Source organism: Cuculus canorus, chromosome 8 (assembly GCF_017976375.1).
Source record: "Cuculus canorus isolate bCucCan1 chromosome 8, bCucCan1.pri, whole genome shotgun sequence".
Lineage (NCBI taxonomy): Eukaryota > Metazoa > Chordata > Aves > Cuculiformes > Cuculidae > Cuculus > Cuculus canorus.
Genome location: NC_071408.1, coordinates 9804752 through 9831000, shown reverse-complemented (window position 1 = coordinate 9831000; position 26249 = coordinate 9804752). Strand labels below are relative to the sequence as shown.

General features: G+C 40.3%; 1 protein-coding gene across 1 annotated transcript; it reads right to left on the bottom strand.

Moving 5' to 3' along the window:
- Positions 1-19837: 19837 nt before the first annotated feature.
- Positions 19838-24956, bottom strand: ZNF281 (zinc finger protein 281). The gene is given in 2 exon segments (XM_054073657.1): positions 19838-24710; positions 24712-24956. Coding segments are annotated over 2 exon segments (2484 nt in total). The 5' UTR covers positions 24846-24956; the 3' UTR covers positions 19838-22360.
- Between the last annotated feature and the right edge of the window lie 1293 nt (positions 24957-26249).

Below are 26249 nucleotides of genomic sequence, written 5' to 3'. Positions count from 1 at the left end.
GTTCCATGACAGCCAGATGGTGTATTTAATTCTGCAGTATGAGCTTACTGATATCAAAGTAATAAGTATGTAGATCCTTATAATGTTTCCTAGGAATTTTCTGTATACATCGTTGAACAAAGGAATTCAAACTGAATAAGTAGTCAAACAAACATACAAGAAACAAACAGATCAAACAGATCACTCAATCACTACTTTCCATCTGTCCAGGATTAAACATTTAGTAACAAACCTTCATAGTAAATATATTATTTGACTTATCAGCTCTTAAATGTATCCTTTCAGTAATATTATTTATACATTTGTAATTGACAGTACAACAGTCTCCAAGACTCAACGAATCTTGCAAATTCCACCTGAATAAAAGACCCATTGAAACCAATGCGAGCTTTGACTCAAAGGATTTTAGGAATTTTGATACATGAAAATACATATTAGATATTACACATCTTTTCAGGATGCATTGTTTTGTAAATGACTATACATTTATTTTATTATTTCCATGCAAACAGTACAGAAATTAGTAGCAATTATAAACCAGTTTATACAGTAACAAAATTGTCTTCAACTTGTAGCACACAGCTTACATGTCTTACAGAGCTACATCACCACTGTAAAACATTTTCAATGCCAAAAGAGTGGATATCTGGCCCAAACCTTAAGGTCAAAAAGGGCAGAATAATAGAAAGCAACAAATTAAAGACAAAGCAGAGAAAGTGTTCTTGTTTAAAGACCATACTTCTTTGAGAAAGAAAAGAAAAATAATCACCCTTTTGTGAATTACATCTGTAACTACTTGAAACAAGCTCAAATGCCATAAAGACAAACAAAGAAAATTAACAGAAAGACAAATCTTGGGTTGCCTTCTACCTATCAACAACAGCTGATTTGTTGGAAAAGCAGTGAGCAGCTTCTTCACATCTCCCTTGCTACAGTTTCCCAGCCTCAATAGCAGAAGGAGGCGAAGGACAATTCCAGTTTATCAGTATTCTTCACTAAGCAAATCACACTTAAATACACTCTGCTAAATAAGTTTCTCTATTTTTCTTAATTTTTCTTTACTTTTACAGAGTGATATTGAGAAAATAATTTACCAGGTTCACTGCATCCCTTCAACTGCTGCGGTACATTTTGTAACTTTTGATACTGCAGCGCATAACCTTTACATAGGGCAGAAAAACATACCATCGACAGTTGTTCAGCTTCTCCCCAAACAACTGAATTCTAGCACATTCTTGACAAGCAATTACTAATAAAATACCTTAAATATTGTCTGCAAAATTCTTTTCAGTTAAAAAGTAAGAAAGAGTTGAAAAGAGAACAACTTATACAACATATATAATTAAATGGAATTACTTAAAATGAAAACATCTGAGTCACCAAAAACTCAATTCAAAAGCATTACATGAAAGTTACCATTTCTGCAATAAAATTCTCCCCTTGACCCCTAAGCCCTGAAGTGAAAGAATAACATCCAATATCACCACAATACGGAAAAGCAGCAACCCTTTTATCATTGGGATACAATGATTAGCTTAGCGTACTGATGGCTTCACTGCCTGACTGGTGGAAATGATTGGAGCAATCAGATCAACACAGAACAACCACATAATAATATGGTTATTATATAAATAAGAATAATAAAATAAAAATAGCAAATAAAATAAAAATAACAATTTTTATATTAAAAAAATAGCAAAACAAAAAACCCCACACGTCTAAGAATCCTGGAAGTGATAACAGCATGCTCTAAATTAGAGTAAAACTTGTGCAGATCAATGCGAGTTGGAGCCACCACCCTGCGACAATGGGCTGTGACTCCACGGAATCATGAACTATTACAGGAATTTTGACAACCCTTCCATTAATACCCTTGAGTGTGCAGCTCCTGAGGGCTCATTCCTTGCCACTTTGAGGAGGAACGATTACAGGATACAACAAGTTTCAGACATATCCATATGCAGATGTCAGCGAGCTATGTACCTTGTTAGCAAATGGGACAAGTACAGCCACACCGATAACACAGTGTTCAGTTACAATGAATATTTGAATCAAAACCAGATGGCACAAGCTGGGCTGAAGAATCGAGTCGCTTGACAGCAAAGTGCAATATAAGGAAATGTCTGGCATTAATTTAAGGAATAAAAATTATTCCCTGAAAAGAATACTGAGAGGCAACTTGATGGAAACTCCCAGTTCACTCCAGAACCTCTCAGACAATACTGTCTTACGTATTGAATAAAATAAAACAATAACAAAAAAAGCATATTAGCCACGGCTCTTTCCCCACCTCAAGGCAATTTGGAGTTTTTGTCTGTAAAAAAATGCTGAATTGCCACTAATTGGGATGTTGGGCTGCTTTCATGACACATCAAACAAATATTTCCTTCAGTCATTCTATGACATCTCAGAATCGCTCCAGATAAGATATTTCTCACAGCCAACAATTTACCTTCCCCATGCCTTGACGACGTTTGCTTTTAGCTCATATAACCACACAGGTGCTTTTGCTTTAAACCCACAGCTCCTCTGCTCCCTAGTGCTTCCTTCTGCCGTGCACCACAAAGCTGCCTTCTGCAGTGAAAAAGTTAAAAGATATGAAATCCCTGTGATGCAATCAAAGGGAAATACCAGTGCCAGCACGCTGCAAGCAAGCATTTTCTTCACATGGAACATGTAAATTACTTTGATAAAAAACAGTTACGTGCACAGACATCTTAATTTAACTAAGAATTTAAATATAGAGTTTGTTCTCCTGAAGCCAACAAAAGAAAACATATCCTCTCTTGAAAGACAATCACAATCCGGTCTGCAAGCCCATGACAGAGGAAAAGAAGAAATTGTACTTCTCTGTGTGCTAAAGGTCATAATAACAGTGGGACCAGCAGAGAAAGCAAAGACAAGAGCTATTAGCAGAGGATGATTCAGGGTAAGAAAAAGGTAAGTGGAGGGAAGCAGAAAGCGAGAAGGCAAGAAGCCAGGCAGAGAAAGACTGAGGAAACTCTCAAATTTTTCACAGAAAGCTTCATTGGGCGCTGGCAGAGGCTGCCCAGGGAGGTGGTGGAGTCACCATCCCTGGAGGTATTTAAAAGACGGGTGGATGAGATACTCAGGGGCACGGTTTAGTGGCTGATAGGAATGGTTGGACTCAATGATGCAGGAGGTCTTTTCCAACCCAGTGATTCTATGATTCTGTGAAATTCTACAACTGAAAACATACAAATTTACTACAAATGTAATAAAGCTGAAGGAAAAAAAGATAAGAGTTTAAGGCAAATACAAAAACAAATTTTCCTGGATTCTTCTAGATGTCAGAGGTGTCAAATAACAACCTAACTAATCATGCTTCTACTGATATTAATAATTAATGTTAATGACCAATTAATACATGTTCCATTTTTTGTTCTTCTAAGTACCAGAAGATTTACTAAATATTTAGGCTTTAATTTGCCCCTTGCAAATCTCAACCACCTCTGCAAAAGGATCAAAACCTTGAGAGTCAGAGCAAGAAAAATTTCAAACCAAATATTTTGGTTGCACTAAGTATTTTAAGAGCTAAATATCCTCCCCTCTGTTCCAATTTGAGACCACGTGGCTTCTATGTTACATTGAATTCAGTCCATGCTAATTTAGGCTATAACTACTTGTTTCAAAGACCATTTTTCCCTTTTCCCTTTTTAGAACAATGCTGAAAGGATAAATCTTTGTGATGACTGAAAGGTCTATAACATCAGATATGCAAATTACACAAATATACTCTGTATATTCAAAAACACTTGTGAAATGTTACTTATTCCTTTATTACATTTTCCCTGCACTGAACGAATTGTCAAAAATAGTTTTAGTGCAAATGACCTTCAGTTAGCAATCCTGAGAACTGTAAACTCTTCCAATGCAGCCTGGTTTTAACTCTTATTTCAGAAAAAGATAAGATGCTTCTGAAAGAGTTTCCACTTAAAAACATGGAAGCCAGTCCTGTGTTTTAACTAAATCTATTTTTATTAGAATCAATGAAATATAAAATATCTTAAAGTGCAAAGCAGCATTGCATTTCCACTATTAAGAGAATATTTTTTACGTCTGGAAGGAAACAGGCAGACACTAGCACAACCACACATTCACTAATTAGTACACAGAGTACATGAATATATACATACCTTCAACTGCAGCTACTAACTTGCGCTGTCACACAAAGCTTTACAAGTTTGGCATGTGTTCACTGCATCTAGTGTTCTCTATCCAACAATGACCTAATAATTCTGTTGTGTTTCATACAACTGTAGATGCTTTGTAAATCTTTTCATTTGAAGGAAAAGAAAAACTGGAAATCTGAAACAGCTAAGCAAGTGTCATTGACTATGTTTCCAAAGGAAAAAAAAAGCATCGTGTTTTCTAACTCAGTGAAATCTGATTTTGTGGGTTTGTGTCAGCGGAAGAGGAAAGGGAAGGGGGACAAGGTCTCGAGTGACTTTTCTGTAGTTACTTTACATCTTTAAAGATGTTTATTACACAAAACAGACCCCACACTTTCTTTTACTTCTCAGCTTCTGTTTAGGATTCAATATGCTATACTTAAATCTTTATGGTTTCTGATGCTCAGCCACAAAGCTTTGCCACATGCACATATGTTTGACTCCTTTGGGCATTCCTGTAAAGCCAGTAGGGAATTTCTTTTTTAAGCAAATCCTTCTAGTGTAGCTAAATCTTCCATGAGTTGCTTTGAAAGCCTGCCCTATAATGCACTGGCATAAAAGAGCACAGGCATAGCTGACTGACAGGCAGCTTGAAGGAAGTGAGAAAGAGAAAATACATAAACAATGCTTTGACAATTGTGGAGTAATAACAGTTTCTCCCTTGCTATCCTCAGCCAGAAAATGTTGCTGGACTGTCATTACCCATCTGTATTATTGCTGACATTATTGTTCACATCACTAAATAATAACTTCACATTTATTATGCACACTACTGTAATAAAATACCTACAGCAACTCAGTGCAAGAAGCATAATTTGAAGCGCCTAAGTTTATTTCCCAGGGAAACCCATTTTCTAACCATTCACTTCAGTTTTAAGCCATTTACTTTTAAATACTCAGGACTAAATGAGTCTATGTTTTATTTTTAACACTCTCACAAAATATTTCCAGTAGGTGCGTTCTTGGTATACGATGATAGTCAAGTGCTTTGTTTCAGATGTCTTTGTGTCAGACACTTTTTCCATTTCCTTTAAGAAGTAAGCAGTGTGATGGTATTTGGTAACCATTCACTGAAGCTGCTGCTTGAATTAAAACCAACAAAATTATTTAAAGCTAAATGCCATCTATCCTTCACAAGGCTCTTCCTTGAGACAAGGAAACAATAGAAATAGGAAGAGGCTTTTCCAAACAACAGCCCATCTCCTCTGGAATGGCATGAAGCAGACGGAGACCTTGTCCCACACCCCTTCTACTCTGGAAAATAAAGCTGGGCAGCTCCATGTTAGGAAAATAGTTGGAGAATCACCAGGAAGCAACAGGGGAAGAGCAACCTTGTGTTTATTCCCCTCTAAATGCTCAAATTGTAAATTATCTTCTGCACCCACTAAAAATGAGCAGCCAAAAGAACAGCAGAATAATTGTATATACTTTCTCCCTGTTTCTGCAAATGTTCTTTCTCTTTGAAACCTAGAATGCCTTTCAGATGTTCAAGGCCCTTCCCCCTTTTTGAGGAAAAATCAACACCATGAACTGGCACAATCCAGAGGCAAAGGAGGCTCTCCTACAACAGGACTTGCTAAAAAGCAGTAAGATATCTCAGAGGAGGCACATGGAAAGAAGAAAGGGACATAGCTTTAGCTCATATTAAATGTACCTAACTGTAGTTAATTCCATTATATTCCTAATGGAAATAAAGCTACTGAAGTTTAACCAGCATTGTTAAAATTCCAGATATCTATCCTTTAAGACAACAGAAATAATTTCATGGCTTTGTTTTTCAAATGTAAATTTCTAGGCTGCCCTCAAACAGTTAAATTAAGATAGAACTACAGTTTTGTTTCCATTAAGCAATGTTAAATGCTTCTACTTCCTCCCCTTTAAGCAAAAAATAGAATGCCTCATATTAATAAATCTCATTGAAAATGAGAGCAAAACAGCTGGGCAAAATAATCATTTGAGAAACATATTCCCTTTTCCCAGATCCCTTACGCAAGCCTATATATAGATGTGACCCCAGCTCTCCCACACCCAATTTTCTACAAGTAAGAAAGAAGAATATATGTCTGTTAATACTTTGTATAAAGCACATTTCATTCAATCAATCCTTTTATCAATGGACAATCCAATGTGGCACAGAAATTTCAAAATTTCTAAATGGCACAAGTGTTTTACTCACAAACTCTTTGTTACGCTAAGTACCAAATCTACTTTGCTCAAAATAGTTAAGACCTTGGGTCAAGGAGACAGTGGCATTAGCACTCAACAGAAAATGTGCTTCTCTACACTAAAATAGCCACTTAAGCAAGAATGTGGAAATGATTTATCTTGCAATGTTTGAAGTTGGATCTTCACCTCAGCTATGTCATGACTGCACAATCAGTCAGAGGAAGACTGTTACACTTTCATACAAAGAAAAGGATATTCAACTCTTCACTGTGAGTATCTAACAAGTAATATTACCTTTCAGAAAATAAGAAAAAAGCATAAATATTAGCTAGTGGAAACATTGACATTTATAACATTGGACTTAGAGACCTTCAGTGTTTAGTCCCCAAATATAAATCTCTGTTTAATAATAGAAAGGTAATGCAACTTCACTGAAAGCTGTATCACTTAAATAAAGCTGTATTTTTAATCCTAAATACTGTAGTGCTATATTAGTATAAGATAATCAGAAAAATATCAAACTGAAAATTTAAATTGAAGGTAATTAATAAAGTCTTGTAAATGAGAACAGATTTTGAGGCAAGAAAATAGTCAGGTAAGTTCAGTTTGGGATTCAGTAATATTGTTTATGCATTCACTATCCTTCAACAGTTATACAATCTACACACAATTTTAAAAGTAGAAGAGTATAAAAGGCTTTCCAATTATGCATACTCAATACTTATGAGTAAGCTTATGCATTCACTTAATCAGACCCCACAGAACAACTGGATGGTCTTCCAAAGATATAACAAGTCCAATAAGATCACAAAATTATGCACCTCTGAGAATGATTCTTTTTTTTTTTAACAAATATATCTATTTTCCAGAGACCTAATTACCTTCAAAAATCTCCTTCCTTAAGAAGTAAGTTAAGCTGCTAACATGAAAAATCAGTAGTCATAACTATGGCTACAAGTGCTTCTAGTGGAATTGAGAAACCTGCCAACTTGCCAAGAATCTGGCTCCACAATCTATTTTACCTCTATAACTTACCAATTAAATGTCTAAATAAAAACTCAACCACTGCACTCAAAGAACTAGAAAGTTCGTGTTTCTCACACTTATAGACAGTCTCTCAGCAAGATAATTAGAATTAGGAATCAAAGGAATAATTGAGAACTGGGGAATTTTAGTCAAAAAAAGATTATTTTTCTCCTCATGACCTATCAGAACTGTGCATGTCCTCAAAACCAGTGAAATTCAGATGGTCTTCAGTTGTCCAATATTACAAGCTTTCAGTCATTATTCAGAGAAGTAGCAGAATAGTAATTCAGATTGTGTGATCACAGACATGTTCCAAACCTGTACACACAAAAGGCTGAGCACTATACATTCTGCACCTGAATTACAGTATTTTTGAGAACTCAAATATTCCTGATTTTAATAATATAAATATGAAAAAAAGAGGTGTATACATTATAAATGAGGATGGCACAAGTTTTCTTCTTGTCAGAAGTAAAAATTCTGTGCAAACATCAAGCAGCATTACTCAACTTTCAAAAGGTCAACTGCAAATGAAGTGCTGCTATTTCTTCACTTTTGTATGAATTTAGCAGGACAACAGTGTAATCGATTAGAAAGAACAGGCATTACAACCGAAATAATTCTTTCCTAGAACACTATATACTGTTACATATGTTTATTTCACTTACAATGATGTCATCTAGAGATTAAATTATTCATGTTTATGTTCTGAAGAGAGTAACTTAATGCATAAATACTGCTTTTAAAGTAAGTACATGAAAGAAAGTCCTAACGGCACAACATAGAGGGAGATGAATGCATGGGCCAGAGGCAACTCCACTCTGAAGACAGAGAAAATATGTCAGCAGACTTGACCTCCTGACCTGAAGTTCTAGATAGAGTACAACAAAAGAACAGGAACAGTCAGCAATTAAAGTAACTGGGGGGGAAACGGAAAAAGACATTGACGATCAATTTAAATCAAGTTTATAACAGAAAAACGCTAGACCTGTCCTAGTCAGTGCCCCAACTCACACCTGTGCCAGGGTAAGTGTTTCAGGTAGCCACAAAGAATGTGGTGAAGAGTACGATTTACATGAGCCTTCTTTTTTTTGCTAAAGAGAACAAGCAACCAAGGACTGCAGAAAGTAGGCTGGCTTCTTTCAGTAATAGAGCCACCTGAGAGTATTCAAAATGCAGCCTCAGAACACAAGACCACTGACCATGCAAATAAAACCCCTCATATCATTGCTTCTTTCATCACAAAAAAGGTGGAATAAAAAAATACCATTTTGTACCAAGCTTATCTACAGTACTTCTACGCTCTGCACCAGTGGATAAGACAGTGCTTATGACAGATTGAAAGGTGTATCTGTGATTGTATGTGATTCACTGCTTTAGCTTACAATAAAATTTTAAATCAAACTAAATTATAACATCTTTCGCATGCTCCTGTGCAGCATGAGGATATTATTCCCATTTAGCTTAGAACAGGTAACTCCTCAACTCAAGCCAAGTTCATTTGGTTTAGCTCAATATAACAGGTTGCGGAAATTTTATTAAAATGGTTTTAAAAAATCCATTTTAAATGCTGTTGATGTAATCATTGTCTTTACTCAGGGAGAAAAAAACATATAAGCATTTAATTCACTACCTGGGCAGTTACACCTCTGAAAAATCTTGTTCAGTATTTCCTGCAGTTTGAGAGTTGTACTACCACTCTAATATGCAAACCTAAACTAATTTCTGGCTGCAGGTACTACTAAAAGGGCAAGGTGCCTTTCCTACACACCCTCCATAAAGCACCAATTATTTAAAGAAAGGCTGGGGGGAATTCACTGGCTGTTTACTTTATATACAGATATTTAGAAAAGTCAAATGCTTGCTAAAATGAAATATTCTGCTAAAATTCTTCATTGCAAACAGGGGGGGAAAAATTGTTTTGGAGGAGCAACACAACCAGCAAGTCTCATCATTCTGTGACTTCCACACAACTTGCTTATTCTGCAGCTCATTTGATTAACTAACCTTCAAAAGGAGTAGAAGTCTGATGGATTATTGTATTATAACTGGACGGTTTGCAGCCTTTGCTCATCTACAGGAATATGCAACTTGCAGCATCAGATAAACTAGCTATGGTAACCAGTCACAACTTGCCCGAGGCAATGCAGTTCCTGATGTATCAGTGGGAGTTGTAGGAAGTCCATTTCATCTTCATGGCCTTTAATATTTTCAGCTGATAGACTTTACTATAATTAGGAGTGTATAGTTTGCCTTCTAAAATGTTACCCCAAAATCTTTCAAGCTCTTGTTTTCAGTAGCTTGTGTTTGCAAAGCTGATCACTCAGGCTGATGATTTCACCCACCACATTTGATGCTGTCAGATGCTTTGTGTTCACACATGTTCATGAAAATATATACAGTGTTTACTTAGAAAGCCCGTCTCACTTCTAAGAAGAATGCTAGTGACAAATACATTGTCTTAACTATGAAAAAGGGGGAAGAAAAGCATTTTCTTTGGAAATACCTGGTGCTCCCAAAGATGACCGAGTCCTTTGTGTCATGTTTACACTGCTGCTTACCTTCAAGAAAATCTACCTAAATTCATCCACGTAAAATAAATTTCTGAAAAACTGTAGTTGTCCCTATTCCTCCAGCATGCTAGAATACACGCATCCCACCCTGCCAAGAGGAGTAAGCCCAAACTATCCATGTAAATGCCAGTTGCAACAGGTCTATAGCATGACAGCAGTAAGGTTGCAAGCAAACACCAGTCCTCTGCATCTCATGCAGAAGAAATAATATCTATATACAGACAAAAGGAAATAGCACACAGAGACAAGGAGTCTAGTGAAATTGGAACAGAAGGGAAGGACAGAACGTGTAGCAGAATGCAGAAACTGGTCAGACAAAGGAACACAGGAACAGAAATAACAAGATTAGGACAAAAGAAGAAGAGTACACATAAAAGATGATGGAATTAGCAAAGCAGAAGCCCAGAAAAAAAGAGATTCAAAGACTTGTAGACCCGGAGATCTGAATGAGACAACCGTGGATTTCTCTTACTGTGTTAAGAACTGCACTAAGAAACAGGACTGGAACAAGGTAGAAGGAACAAGGGTCAAGTCCAAGATAACAAGTTAGAGTCCATCTGCTAGAGTTCCTGCTTCCTGGTCCACAACAAAGATCAAAATAACTAAGTACACCATTATTAAGATATCGGCATCTACTCATGGAAAAAAACTAGAAAAGGTATTTTCTCCACTGATTCTGTTCCATAGAGAGTGGCAACCAGCTACTATCTTCAGTTACTCTCCTAGCTCAATTTATAGTGGTCCTTATCATCCAAGGGCTTCAAACCTGCTGCAGAACTAGAATAACGTCAATACAAAGTCCACCTTGTGACATTTTGCGTGTTTTCTCAGCTTGCTATCTTAAAAAAAAAAAAAAGAAACAGTAAAACATATACAGGCAAACTGTATGAGACTATCAAGTTGAAGACATAAATTTGTCCTGAGGCTACTTCTGACAAAATCCCTAAATTAGTAACTACAGACAGACACATGTGGATAACGGGCCATGTTTCCATGTTGTTAGGCCAAAAAGCTTCATAAAAATAAAGCTTCATAAAAATAAATAATCACAGTATTCAGCAATAATATGGCTTTGCATCTCAAGGAGGATGGTATCCTCTAACACTTTAGTGGAACATCAGTCTAGTAGCTACCTACGCTTCAGAAAATATAACTTCTATTGCAACATCTCAGACAACCAGGGATTTTCACAGAAATTTTTACTGCATTTAGATTATATATACTTGACAAATTAAGTGTACACAGAGCAGGCACTGAAGATGGTTTAGAAGCATGAAAAATATATCTGTAAGCATAAACCACAGATTTACTGCTTACAGAAACCAGAAAAGTTGAAGATGGAAGTACTGAGTTAGTCCAAACAACACCCACTGATAAAAGCCAAGGACTGTGATGAAATCAAATCTAACAAACAAAAGAAGCAGAGGGCACAGAAATGAAAGGTTTATGGCTGGTATGCCAGAAAACTGTTTCAATTAAAAGTCACTAGTCAAAGGAAGTCCTACAATAGTGTCTGAAAAGTATGAAGCTTCCCATTATCATTGATAACTATCACCACATGGAAACCCAAGATTGACTCCAACATCATTTAGTGTTACTGCCCTGATCCCAAGAAACAGACAGATCAGACAACCAAAGACCAAATTACATTGCCGTAATATCCAGCTTTGATTAAGCCTTGAAAAACATCTGGAATACAAAACTTGCATTCCTGCTGTCATCCATTCACTACATACATTTTAATCCCCATCCTTTTTAATTTTTTTTTTTTTTTGCTTTCTGTTTTGGAAAAAAAAAGAAAGCCACAAACCCAGCTCAGCCAGTCAAGACAATCTTTTGCAACAGCCGAGCCCGTGACCAGAACAACAGCTAACAGCAATGCTTGAAACAGCCTAATGCTGTTACAGCTTATCACTGGACTGATAAGATAATACTCTGTGCCTGCCTTTCTCCAGCAGAAAGATTTCAAGTTAAAGTCTGATCCAAAACCAGAAGTCGCATTCTCCCTGCTTTGCCTTTTTCTTTTCTCCTGTCTGAGTCCTGAACAAGAGCAGCTTCAAGCTGGGCCATTTAAACTAGCTCTTGGGAACAAGAGGAAAAGAGCAATTACCATCTTCCAGAACATATAAATGGGTGTTAGCTAGATGTTTATGGTAACCTACAGTTAACAAAACAAAGGAAAGAAGGAAAGTTAGTAAAATATAAAGAAGCTAACAGAATTTTATTTAAAAATGCTTTCACTGCCTTTTCTTCTTAATCCTTACTAAAAGACTAAGACTTGTCACAGAAAATGCCCGCAATTTAAAGCAGACTCATGTCCAAGACAGATATCTGAAACACTTAACCGCTTAACACTTCAGAGCAATAAGATTCCCAACAACATCTTGAATTCTTTAACCCATTTGTTCCATTAAACAATGCACTTTCAGACACCCCATCACCGAGAAACCTACCTCCTAGACACAAATACTGTCTCCTTAGAATAAAATCTGCCATTGCTGTTTGGCACAGCCCAGCCCTCAAACAAAACCATAGAGAACCACAGAACTGTTGACATTGGAAAGGGCCTCTTGAGGTGATCTTGTCCAAATCCCCTGCTCACTCCAGGTCAGCTAGAGCAGGCTGTCCAGGACCATGCCCAGTCAGGCTTTAAGTATCTCCACGGACGGAGATTCCACAACATCTCTGGCAACTTATTGCTATGTTTGAGAGCCCTCTCGGTAAAAACAATGTTTTCTTGTGCTCAGATGGAATTTGATGCATTTTAATTCGTTCCCATTGGCTCTTGTTCTGTCAGTGGGCACTACCACAAGAGTCTGGCTCCCTCGTCTTCATTCTTTCCCACTAGGTCTTTATGCACATTGATGAGATAGCCTGAGCCTTGTCTTCTCCAGACTGAACGCTCCAAGCTCTCTCAGCCTCCTAACATACAAGACACTCCTTAATCATCTCTGTGGCACTGTGCTGGACTCATTCCAGTAAGTCTGTCTCTTGGACTGGGGAGCCCAGGATGTGGCCTCACCACTGCTGAGAAGACTAGGATACCTTCCTGAACTGCTGATACATCCCAGGATACCATTAGCCTTTTTTTTTTTCCACAAGAGCATATTGCTAGCTCTTTGTCAGCTTGTTGTCCAGCAGGACCCTGAAGTCCATCTCAGCAAAGCTCCTTTCCAACTATTTGGCCCCCAGCATGTACTGATGCATAGTGTTACTCCTCCCCAGACGCAGTACTGAGCATCTCACTTGGCTGAGGGGAATCTCATGAAGTTCAGCACACTTTTTCAACTTGCTAAATGCTAGGCACGGCATCTTGCTGTTTTTGTTTCATATTAGCACATTAAGGTGAAAAAGTAGAAATCTTTGGTTCACCATAACTTTGCTAGCATGTGCAGAAACTGTATACCACTTGATCTACTCTAAGAATTTACCTCACTCCTTGGCATACTTTTTCCCCTTGGAAAAATAAAATCATTGTTTCCACTTTTCATCTCCCAGAGAATTTAATATGGCGTTGCAAAACTAAAAGGCTCTGGTATCAAGTTATTCAGGTCCTAGCTTACCAAGTAAGTTTATGGGTAAGTCTTCTCGCAAAGAACAAGTTAACTAAATCTTTCTAACAACTGTTAACATGCCGTTCCACTTATCATTTGATCTTCTTCCCTTTCTCACTGCCCAATAGATTCATTTATACATTTATATTGTTTTCCTGGAATATGTTTTAAAGACTAACAGTATTATACGGTAAGTGCTGATTTTCACTATTTTAGTTTACGTAACTCTCAAATAACATACACAAACTCTAAACCAACCTTTTCTTTTTTATTTTTTCAACAGCCATCCTTTTGACGAAGTATATTGTAGAGGTACTGTCCCAATCAAAGTCCCTGATGCAGGAGTTCACCCAAGTTGTGGCTTTGTGGGAGCAGCATCCATCACTGAGGAAACAACCTGCTCTTCAAAAGAACATGTATTAAGGTCCAAAAGTCTAAAAGCCTATTTTCTATTTTTACTCCTTTAGAGGATAAGAAAAAAAGAAAAAAAAGAACTGGTTCTACAGACAGGACTTCTCATGAAAAAGAACAAATCTCCATGCATTACCTTCACTGCACACTTCAGAGTTTGCTCTACTATACAGGCCTCTCCTCTACAAGAGACAACACAATTCAGATCTACACTGCTGAAACCTTGAGAAAGTCCAAACTGGCAGGTAGTGCCATTATTTAAGAATGACAAATGATTCTCTATGGTTACATAAAATTGCTGAGCACTACAATTCAAAAACCTCTGCTAAAGTCGGATGGAGCAACAGGGTCTCCCCATTAGGAAACAGCCACAACACTTATGTGCTTTCTGCAAAACGCTTTGCTTTTTTATACGGGACACCAAGACATTTGAGCCTTCCTATATTTCAACACAGCACATTACAAGCCTGCAGATACACATAAAAGTAAGTGGCAAATGAACGACATGAAGATTTGTGACTTTACTAGATTCAGAATTATATGAAGCTATTGGTAATTTTGAATGCCTCACTGCTGTGCATCCAAAACTCAAAATCAACTATTAGAGAGTATCTTAAGAAACCAGAAGGCCCTTTACCAACAATATGGCCCCTCTACTTTTCCTCTTTTCCCAAGTCCTTGCCATGCATTATTCCTGTAACAATATCTAAACTGAGAAAGAACTCCATGTTATTCCTAGATTTTGCAAAACTGACAGTTTACAATACATTTTCTAATCTTTTGATTTTGTTCACTGATGGGAGAAGGGGGATCCTCTGTTTTATTCGTGTCCTGTCTGGCAGAGAAATAATTAAAAAAAAAGAACAGCTCTTTGAGAAGCCTGTGTCAGCTTCATTGTCAAGACAAAGGTCACTGCATTCCTATTCATGATGACCTACAACTGTACCCATTTAAAGACTTCATTATGCTATATTAGAGGGACCTCTTTCTCAGAGGTTTTAATTTAGCTTCATTGTGAGAAAAACAAAGCATGCAAGCATCGGAATATGGTGTTAAAAAGGGTAAAAAATGATGATTTTAGCTACCAGCAGTCTTATTACATGTGCTATCCACCCTTAAGATGACAAGTGTAAAGAATGATTTCTGGAACCATGTAAAACAAAATATAAAACTACTTTTACTCTGAACTACCTCACTGAACTCCAAAATAAATAAAGAATCAAATTCAGTGTACCTACACAAAAATTACTGCAATCTGTCAAAAAATCAAAGTCCCAACATTTTGACATGAGTAACTGTTTTATTCCTCATCTCCACTGACTAATATTAAATCACTATTATAGGAGTAAATCTGGAAAGACATTTCAATTAAGAATGCTCAGGAAATAATTTTTTAAATCACCTACACATTTCATTCAGCCTTAACTCTACACTAAAATCACCGATATACATGTTTACTTATAAGGTTTAGTAGATAAGGTTTGATGAACCAAGTACCTGAACTGCTTCATGATATAATTTGTCCTAGCTTTCCAAGGCTGACAAATTTCTCAAGCTAAACAAGTCGAATATTTTTAGTGACAAATCTCCATTGATTACTGTTGAATCATCCTGTGTACTAAAGTCGGCCAGACCTGAGATAGCAGATAGAGATATCTGCATTTAATTTTCATAAAGCGAATCAATACTTGGAAATGGCAAGTCCTTCAAATACCTATGTGTTCTAAGAAACAGAGCTTGCTGCGCTGACTCGCACTTCTGAATGACTGACCACAGCCCAGCTGCAGAAGGAAGGCCAGAGTCTCTCTACCGTAAAGACAGGGCGATTGCTTTCTGCTCAGGATGGAGCCATGAGCTTCTATGAGCGAATGCGTTATCACCAATCCGACCAATTTTCAAGCAGACAGCTAAAACAATACAAATGCCTTCTTCAGCTGCACAATCTAATCCTTAATAGTCTCATTTTCCAGTATTACCAAGCACTTTCTAAGACAACATATTTTTCATTCTAGAGATCCATTTTAACAGCTGAGAAGATCCACAGGCATATTTTAGCCACCATAATTTAAAGCACATCAGCAAAATATGCAAGATATTTTATTACACATCTATATATTTCCCCATTACCATGAAGCACATTGAATTGACTCTAAACCTCGTCACTTACGGAGTTGCATATAGATTTCCTTGTAAATCTTACACTTCAAAATAGGTCTCAGCCCAGTTTGATTCCCACTCATCCAAAGCAACTCCCACCTGTGAGAGGTTTTCCCCTCCAGAAAAAAAATACTCAGAATCTTTGAGCAGACAGAACCATCCTTACTATAATCAATATAATTTCTGACCAAGTGCCAGCACTCACACATATCACATCCCAGGCAAGACTCTACCTTCCTATCCACTGGGAACAGAGAACAAGGAGAGTGAGAAGTACACATTGTAAGGAGAAATTGTGGGATTAAAAATAATCAGCCTTTTGGTATTTGAGAAAATCAAAATGAAATCTTTTGCCAATAGCACAAAGGAAAGGCTCCTTCTGAACAAGAACACAGGAATATTCTGAAAGGCAATAACTTAGCTTTAAATAAAGCAGGTTTTAGTATTGAAGGTGGCACATATGCTTCTATAGAAATACCTGATGCTTGCTGCAGATCCTGCATAATAACCACTATAAGCCTCCTAAGTTCACAGAATGCTTTGGTATTTGTAGCATTAAATAAGAGACTATTTAAAATACATTTTAATGTAAGATAGATCATATTGAAATAATAAAAGAAATATATTCTTAAATTAGTTCTTAATTCTTTCTTCACTTTAAGTCTGACTAGATAACATTTTACCAGATTTCATACCAAGTCCCCACATACACAGGCAGTTTTCCAGTCTGGCATTACACCATTACTTACAATAGTCCTGAGTTTAAAATTACCAAATCCACTAGGATTTAAACAAAACAAAATACTGAAAATTATCAACATGAAAATATAGCAATATGGTATATACAGAAAATTTACATTACTATTAAGATTATGAATCAAGCACTAGAGACATCAGAACTAAATCTTCCTTTTAATCCCAAATTCACTCCATCTTGTATGTGCATGATGACAGACTGACTACATGATGACAGCATTTTTTCCAAGCAACACTGCCTTGCTGTCTGTATCCACAATGACTAGGATGACAACACTCGGAGAACGAGGGAAGACTACGCGTAACGAGGCTGCTGTCTGCAGGACCTGGTTTCCCTTGTTGCAAGTGCCAGATTTACAGTGAACACAAGAAAAGGGAAAATACAATCTAGTGATTGAGGCTTCTGAATGTCATCTTACAGAATCTAACTATCCCATGACTATGACCCACATCTTCTACTTGATTCTAGACAATTTGGATAGTCCACATTTACTAAGCTGGTAACTATTGCTCAGTTCCTTTCCACACAGCAACAGTTTGAAAGAGCAGGCGTCTTACACCAAGGAACTCAACGTCAAACAGTGTCAAAGTGATGAAATTCCTGTACCTTTCCCTCCACCTAACAGGTTTCAAAATGAAACTGGCAACAAAAAGTAAATCTGTAGCATCAACACTCATAAAACCCACAAGATTAGACTCTCTGTAAACGGATATGAAAACCAAAATATTTTCTTTTGTAATTTACCCAGATATTAACATCAGTGAGAAAGCAAACAATGCTGAAATAAATCTGAGTTTCAACTGCAAGTGAAAAGGGTAAACAAGAAATAGGTTTTGAACAACACAGATAACGAAGTGTATCATAGCTGTTCATTTGGTATATATATCCTGCACTCCAAATGCTGTGCACAACACCACCCTTTATCTTAAATGTTTGTACAAAAGAACTGCAGAAAAATCACCTTGGAATAACACTGAAAGTAAGATCTCTACAGTTTATGTAAGAAGCAAAAAAACAAATTCCAGTCTGAGAATACACAACATACACTCCCACATAGGACACATTAGAAGAAATTGCCACTTGGACTAACATACCAAACAGTTCTAACAGCCCGATGCGTTATCCTGGAGGGATCATCTGTGGAGATACAGCCACCGAACTTTCAAATCTCTGAATGCGAAGGCATTTTCAAAAACTCCTAACTGATTATTACCAGGTTTCCATGAACAGTGATTCAAGGAGGGACACCCATCAACTGAGTCTGCAGTCCTGGCTTGGGGAAGGATGATCCTGATTTGTTTTTAAAGAAGCACGGGATGAAAAGGACAGCGGAACAAGAAAGTTTTCTTCCTTAATCTTATTTTAGGAAATACATGAGCAATTGTTGCACAACAATTGTTTCCCAGAGAAAGACAGTCAGTCTGTGGAGTGTGAGACAGACAAAGCCTGGAAAATTCCAGGCCAAATGGTTAAAGCTGTAAGCAGCAGGGACTGAAAACAGAATCCTTCATTTTAAAGTGACTCGACTCCCTTCAACTCATACAATAAAAAACAGTGAGGTAGTAACTTACACGTTCTCACACATATCTTCTCAGGTATAACAAACATTTCCACAGCCACACTGCACCTTCACATGAAAACACTGATTTCTAGCTGGTGGGGAAAAAAAGCAGATGCATCACTCAGACAAACAGTTTTCATGGACATAATACTGGGGGCGAGGGGCAGACCAGGCTATTGAAACAACAAAAAAACACTGATGGAATACATTGAATCATTCCAATATCTTCTCAAGGTCTCCATGAGGCATCAGGCAGCTTTTCATCAGTGGTCCATAAACCTGAAATTGTGAGCTCCCTTTGCACCACCATATCTTCAGATTTCTTTAATCCCCCTTTCATTTCACCAATTTCTTATTCTAAAATTTCACCTACTACCCAGAAGTCGGTGTCCGATTTAAATAATTCAGGAACTACTACAGATTTCAGCTAGACTATCTGCAGGCAGGCCAGATGTGCACTTTCAGTAGCTTGGGATAAGCACACAATTCAGGGTACCATAACAAACTTGTTCCAAACCAAATACACATTATGTGAGCTGCTACTACAAGAACTAACAGTTCATGTACAATTTTGTATTGTCATGTAAATCAATTATTGTTTACACTCCTGCTAGTGGTAGGAAACAAGTTATCATTCCCCTCCCCTAATTCCTTTAAGAACAAGAAAAAATAAACCAGGAACTGAAGTGGGGAAAAAAAAAAACTGAAGGGACATTTTGCTTTCCTTTGTCCTCCTCTCATTGCCACATCCCTAAATAAAGATTTTTTCCATGTAGGTTACCGCTGCTTACTATGTAGTTCTTTCTAATATCCAGCAGGCAAAGCCTTGATTTTTATACATTTTACCATATCCTTAATCTTCATTATTTAAAGAACAATAGATTTCAACTCCATATTACATTAAAAAAAAAATCTAGTTCTGTTCTATTTAGAAACGGTTTGGAATGACGCTAAATTGTGGAAAGAATGCACAAAATTCCAATCATTTCCACTTTCTGAAATGATTTCTAGCCATGTTCTGACAATTAAACATTTAGAAAATTTCATATTTACTTTGGACAGTCTTCGTCCTTATTTACTTGTCAGCATGCCAACAATTTTTCCTTTGTTCATGCCATCGCCTTGATTCAAACTACTGTCTTCAGTTCTTCAACACTCTATACTGCAACCATTCCGAGACCTTCAGCACTGCTACTCTTATGTTCACAGGTTAAACTGAAGAAAAAATACAGATTAAGGAAGTTCGCAAATGATCTTCAGATTACCTAAAACTCTTTTAAAAAGTGCTTTGCTATACTATTGTTCTTACTCAGCTTCCCTTATTATGCATGTTAGAGCAGGAAAAACAAAACAGACAAAAAAAACCCCAAAAAAAACCAGATAAGAGGACTTTCTAAAGAATCTTTACTTTGAACAAAACTGTATTATATATGTGTCATTCTGGATTTCCAGCAATTACAAAATGTCTTTGAAGTCAACAATATGCAATTTATATATTTATAACAAAAATCATATATAAAAAGACACAGATTTAAAAAGATGAGGTTGTACAAGCAGCTTAAATTAAACGACTTCATTAGTTCTTGCCCTGGAAGCTATAGGCATGAGATAAAGCCCCGGTTTGTAAAATAATGCATTCAGATTACCTGACCCAAAAAGAAACTGAAGGAAGAAAACAAGCTGAAAATGTGCCAGTAAGTTATATTATGCCTTCTCAAAATTTATCTCATAATGTTTCCTTTAGAGGTTCTCAAGATTGCGACTGGATAATAGAAGTGATATCTTTATGATTTTGTGAATAATGGGTTTTATTAGTATTAAGTTAAAGCAAACAGCCAGAACAATACATATGCAACTTCTACTACACACAATATAAAGAATGTAAATTATAACCTCTGTAAAACAAAAGAAATGGTACTGGAAAAGCCAACACAGTGGTTATGGATTATTCCACTCCTGATACGAGGCTGGGTTCTGTGTTTTGAGAACAGTTGTTGTTTGCTTATCTCAACTGAAATAGGGTGAAATACATAATCAAGTATAAAGAAAAAGTTAATGGAGTTACATGGATTCTACGAGAACAAACTCTAGATTAGTAAGGAAAAAAAAGACAGTTCACCTAAGTAAAAGAGATTAAAAGTGGGCTCAGGTCTGAATTTTTAGTGGTGAGGGACAACGGGAGAAATTACCCAGGATTTTTGTAACAATTCATTTAATAATACACCACTTTCATAACAGAAGTGTTTTACACTTGCACAATGTTAATAACTTTATTATACATGGAAGCCTGTAATAGGCTGATTACACAATAAGACTGCAAACAACCACTGGTACTTTCCTGACACCAGAAAAGTACATTAAGACTGAAACATCACCAAGAGTACATAAAAACCATCAGCATAAACATCACCAAAATTACATTAAAAAACTAATCAAAAAATACATCTGCAAAAAGTGGTTTAGAGCAGTGCCACTGCCTTTCAGCAGCTTTGAATGGCCACCAGTATTTCTAGCAGGTTTCCGTGGCTCCACAGGCATTAATCAGGATTCACATATAATAAATAATGTACCACAAAATATACATAAAGTAAGGCAATAATTCCAAAGAAAAGTTCTGTTGATATTAACAAGCCACTCAAGTTCTACTCTCGTAGTTGATACCATCACCAGAAACCTTTGATGGAATTGCAGCCTTGGGCCCTAGAAGCCTGCAGTGATGAACTGCTGCAAACCCCGACACGCGTAAAGAGCCCCAGTGACACCACTGGTGCGCTGCTGGGCACAGGGGGGCAGGTGAGCTGATCCTGATGCAGGACAGGGGCCTCTGGAGGTACAATCAGGAGTATATTATTCCTTATCGTACATGGAAACCTTGACATAATTCTAAAACGTGGGTATTTATTGTTCATCATCTGATGTCATAAGACATCAGCAAGTACATCATAGGATATGCACTTTCTGGAATGTAAATCTTTTCAAATGCTAGCTATTATGTTGGGGTGAGAGCAAGGAAGGAAGAAGGGGAATAAAAGGTGTAAAGAGAGAGTAGGAAAAATCCAGTATCAGGTCCAGAGGAACTGGGAGCACAAAAGAAGAGAGGGAACCTTAGACACCAAAAGAACATGGAAAAGGGGAAGAGCAACAGACCAACTTTTTTGAACCATGTATAATAAATAATGTATCCCAAAAGCATATCTGGATTACGACTGTAGTTTCAAGTTGGGGTTCTAGAGACATGAACCAAATGCACATGTTTTGTTCTCACGGTTTGTGTCAACAGAATCTCTTTACAGAATTACAGTCTTACGCAGGAGTTCTGGGGACATTGTGGTTTACATTAAAGCTACCATTCTGGGCTCTCGGTACAGGCCCAAGAATATCTGTTCCACCTGCCTGGAATGAGCATCACCTGGAAGAACAGGAATACTTTAAAAACAACAGGATTTAGGTAGCAAACTTCTTTCAGATCAGCCCAGGCATAAGGGACAGTAATTTGAAATGTCACAGATCCCTTCATCAAAAAGTTGAGATATATTTGTCACTATCTGTGGAATTGGAAGTTCCAATACACTAGTGGTGCATAGAATTCCCATGCTTCGTTACACTTTCCTGAGAGTAAAGCAATTAGAATAAACCTTAGTCCTAGGAACAAAGTTAATTTTTTGCATTTTAAACTTTTGGGCTATTCCCTGACAATCTACATAATGTAAATTTGACTGCTAAACATTGTCACTTGAACAAAAACACTATTTTAATCTATTGATTTTTGATTAAAAACCATAATAAACTGATCTAAAAAAAAAATCACACTAATAAAGTAAACTAAATATGAAAAGTTGCATTGAAAGGGCATGTTACATTATTCTTAAGAGGACCGTGTAAAAACATTCCAATGGCAGTGTTATCAAAGTAAAAACAAAATTACATTAACAAGACCCCACAGCCTGGTCACAGCTGGGACCTTACCTGTAACTCTGGCTGGTTGGGGTCTTTACTCGTGTACTACATGGCTCGTTTACATCAGACATCATATTTGTATACCCTGAGAAATCTGACACAGAAGTCCTTACTCTATGGTCCACTTCTCCATTAGAGTTAGTGATAAAAGTCATTGGCACCCTGCTGCCCGACTTAAACTGAGAACCAAAAGCTTGTGCAAAGTTCTCGATCTGGTAGGTTGCTCTAGGCTCTATGTCCTTTTGAGGATCTATCTGGCTAGTTAACTCCTGAGATGGGATCTGAAAGCTCGTTGAGGATTCTAAGTTTTTCTGTTCCTTCTGGCCAGTCAGTTTCTGAGATGTCGACTGGTAGTTAGATGAAGTCTCTAAGTTTTTCTGCGGATCAATGAGATCATCCAGCTCTTGAGAAGGAGTCAACTGTTGATGCGTAGCCTCCAAAGCAGACAAATAGAAGCCTGGTTGAGATCCAAGCAACATCCCAAATGGAGGTTTTGGCAATGCAGTTGGCAATACTGAGGTAACGGATTGGCTGAAGCCACACTCAAGCGGAGATGTAGTGTATATCTGTTTGTCTTGAAAGAGAGTGTGGTTATGGAGAGTTGAAGACAAGCTAACGAACTGGAAACTGGGTCCAAAAGCAAAACCAGTGCTATTGGTTGTTCTTTCAAAGGCTTGTTGGAGGTATTTGGAGTATTCTTGCAACATGCTTGCCTTATCGTTCGAAACTGTTTGAGAGTTAGGGCTCAAGTTTTCTTCCTGAACCATCTCCGAATGTTCTCCCGAGGTGTGCAAGTCCACACGCTGCTCAGTTATACTGAAAGGATCTTCTTTCTGGCCTTCTGATTTGTGAGAGTACTGGTCCAAAAGGCTCTGTAAGACTTCATCAGGAATACCAGACTTATCGTGGCAAGACTTTATTTCACTATTTAAAGATGCTGAATCAATAAGAGACAATGGAGCTTCGTTATCCATAACACTAACACCTGCAGACTGGATGACGGACTGCTGGGAAGTCATGTGTCCGACATTGATTGAAAAGGCACTGTTACTGCTTGCAGTTTGTAGGTATCTTCTTTTCTTTGAAAACTGCATGGCATCATCATAATTGCTACTTATTTGACCCGGTTTACCACCTGCACTTTGGAGAAGGCCAATAGTTTCTACACCGGTACTGGCTCCTAGGCCTAGAGAGCCGCTCTGTTTCCCAGACAGTGGTTTCTGCCCCAAAATATCTGGTAGTGGTGACACAAAATTAAGGTAATTTTTGTCTGCCTGTTTTCTGCTTCCTTTTTTCAGGATCAATTTTGGCACCTTTTTCTGCAGTTCATCTATGCCTGTGCCAACTAGGCCACCACTGGAAGACACAATAGGAATATCGACTGCATAATTTGGCATGGCCACATTACTGGTAACTGGAGACTCAGTTACTTTGCCGCTACACTTATTTCCTTTGTTTTCGGCAGATACGTTTTTTGTTTTACTTTTTCTCCTTGAGGAACTTGTATTTCCCTGAGACAACGCAGCCAAGCTACCCACGCTACTCGACGATCCAGGCTCCGTTCCAGCACCTGCTTTACCTATGGCTTCCCCACACGTTCTTCTGTGCTTCAACAGTCTATCAGTCCTCGAAAAATACTGCTGACAAGTGTCACATTTGTATGGCTTTTCTCCGCTATGCGTCCTCTTGTGTCTTTCCATGTGGTACTTCTGGATGAACTTCATACTGCACTGGTCGCACCCGAAAGGCTTCTCCCTGCTGTGGATCTTCTCGTGCCTCTGCAGGAGGTACTTCTGGATGAAGCCCATGCTGCACTGGCTGCACTGGAAAGGCCTCTCCCCGGTGTGAATGAGCACGTGTCTGCGCAAGTGGTAGGAGCTCCTGAAGGCAGCGCTGCAGTGTTCGCAGACGTGAGGTTTCTGGCTGGGGGACGCGGCGGCGCCGTCCCCGTCTCCCACCAGGGGGGGCTTGGACGAAGCGCCGGGCTTCCGCTTGGCTTTGATTCCCTGAGTTTCTGGCTTTGGCCTCTTCGCCTTCTTGACCTGGGCGTCGTGCTTGGGCTCGGGCTGGGCCCTGCCGCCCGGCGGGTCGCGCTGCGGGGGCAGGTGCGGCAGCAGCCCCAGGTCCTGCAGCGCGGGGGGCCCGTCCTCGGCCGCGAACAGCCCCCCGTAGTGCGGCTGCCGCTCCTCCTCGGGCTCGCTCGGCTTCTCCTGCTTGATGCTCGCCAGGGACTGCAGGAAGCCCCAGGGGCTCCTCTGCGCGGGGGCGGCGGGGAAGGCGCCCGCCGGCTCCTTCTTGAAGGCGCCGTCCTGCGCCGGAGGGGGCTCGGGGGGAAGCGCGCACGGCGGGGGGGGGCGCGGCCGCGCGGGCGAAGCTGGTGACCGGCGGCAGCCGGTGGTTGAACATCACCATCCCGGGGGGGAACGCGGGCTCCATGGCCGCCGCCGCCGCCCTCTTGCCGCCGCCGAGGAAGCCGCCGCCGAGTTTCATCCCCCGGGGAGGGCGGGCCGAGAGCGGGCGCGGCCCGGAGGGGGGCTGCGGGCCCCGCTCGGCGCCCCGCTCAGCGCCGCGGCCCCGCCCCGCGCCCGCCGCCCGGGCGCATCGCCGCCGCCGCCGCCCCGCCCGGGCCGCACTTACGGCTCCCGCCGCCGCCGCCGCTTAAAAATAACGCCGCGTCCGCTCCACAATGGAATTAGCAGCCCCTGCGCCCCGCACCGCGCATGCGCGCCGCGCGGCACCATGGGGGCGGGCGGGCGGGCGACGGCGGGGGGGAGGGAGGTGCGCAGGCGCCGCGGATCCCACGGCGCCGGGGGTGGGGGGGAGAGGAGGAGGAGGAGGAGGGAGCGCGCGCGCGGAGCCCCGTGCCGAGCACGCGCTGGGAGCGGAGCGCGCGACTGCGGGGCCGGGGGTGCGCGCCGCGTCCCTGGCGGGGAGGGGGAAGCAGAGCGGAGGCGGGAGCGCGCTCAGCATCCTGGGGAGGGAGTCAGGATGGGGCCGGGAGCGCGCACGGCAACCCTGCGAGGGGGCTGTAGGAGGAAGAGTGGAGGCGGGAGCGCGCTCAGCATCCCTTCGGGGGGTGGGAGTGGAGGCGGGAGCGCGCTCAGCATCCCTTCGGGGATGGGGTGGAGGCGGGAGCGCGCATCGCATCCCCGTGGGGGGAGGAGAGCGGTGTCGGGAGCGCGCTCAGCATCCCCGGGAAGGGGGTTAAAACGGGGCCGGGGGCGCCCACCGCATCCCTGCGGAAGTGGGAAGGGGGTCGGATGCGGGAGCGCGCACCGCATCCCCGGGGTGGGGGGTGGTTAAAGCGGAGCTGGGAGCGCGCACTGCATCCCCGGGGAGGGGGGTTAAAGCGGGGCTGGGAGCGCGCACCGCATCCCCGGGGGGGAGCACAGCGCGGCCCCGCGGGCGCAGCATCATTCACCATCGCAGCCGGGAGATGTTGGAATTACCCGAGCGCGAGGTTGGAAGGAGCTCGAGCATCACCCTTCTACGCGAGGCACAGTTGCAGCGAGACGGCCCCGCGCCTCCTCGAGCCTAGAAAGCGCCTCTGACCGAGCCAGATCAGCCCGTGTCTGCTCCGCTTTTCTCTCAGAACAACCGCACCGGTTGCACTCGACACCCCGGAGCGGACGATGCTGCTCCCGCAGCAATAAAAAATACATTAACGTGGTGCAGCCCTCGGGCGCGGTTTCCATGTCCCGTGGGCATGAGCTCCGCTGGGAAACCTGACTGTACACAAACTGGGAAGCACATCCCCATGACTCAACCTCGCTGGGCCGGAATCCAGCGTTGGCACATCAGCTGCGCATCTGGCCGGCGGCACGCGGGTACGCCTCACTGCCAGCTCGACGGCCTCTGCAGCCAACAACACGCTCAACGGGAGGAATCCTTGGC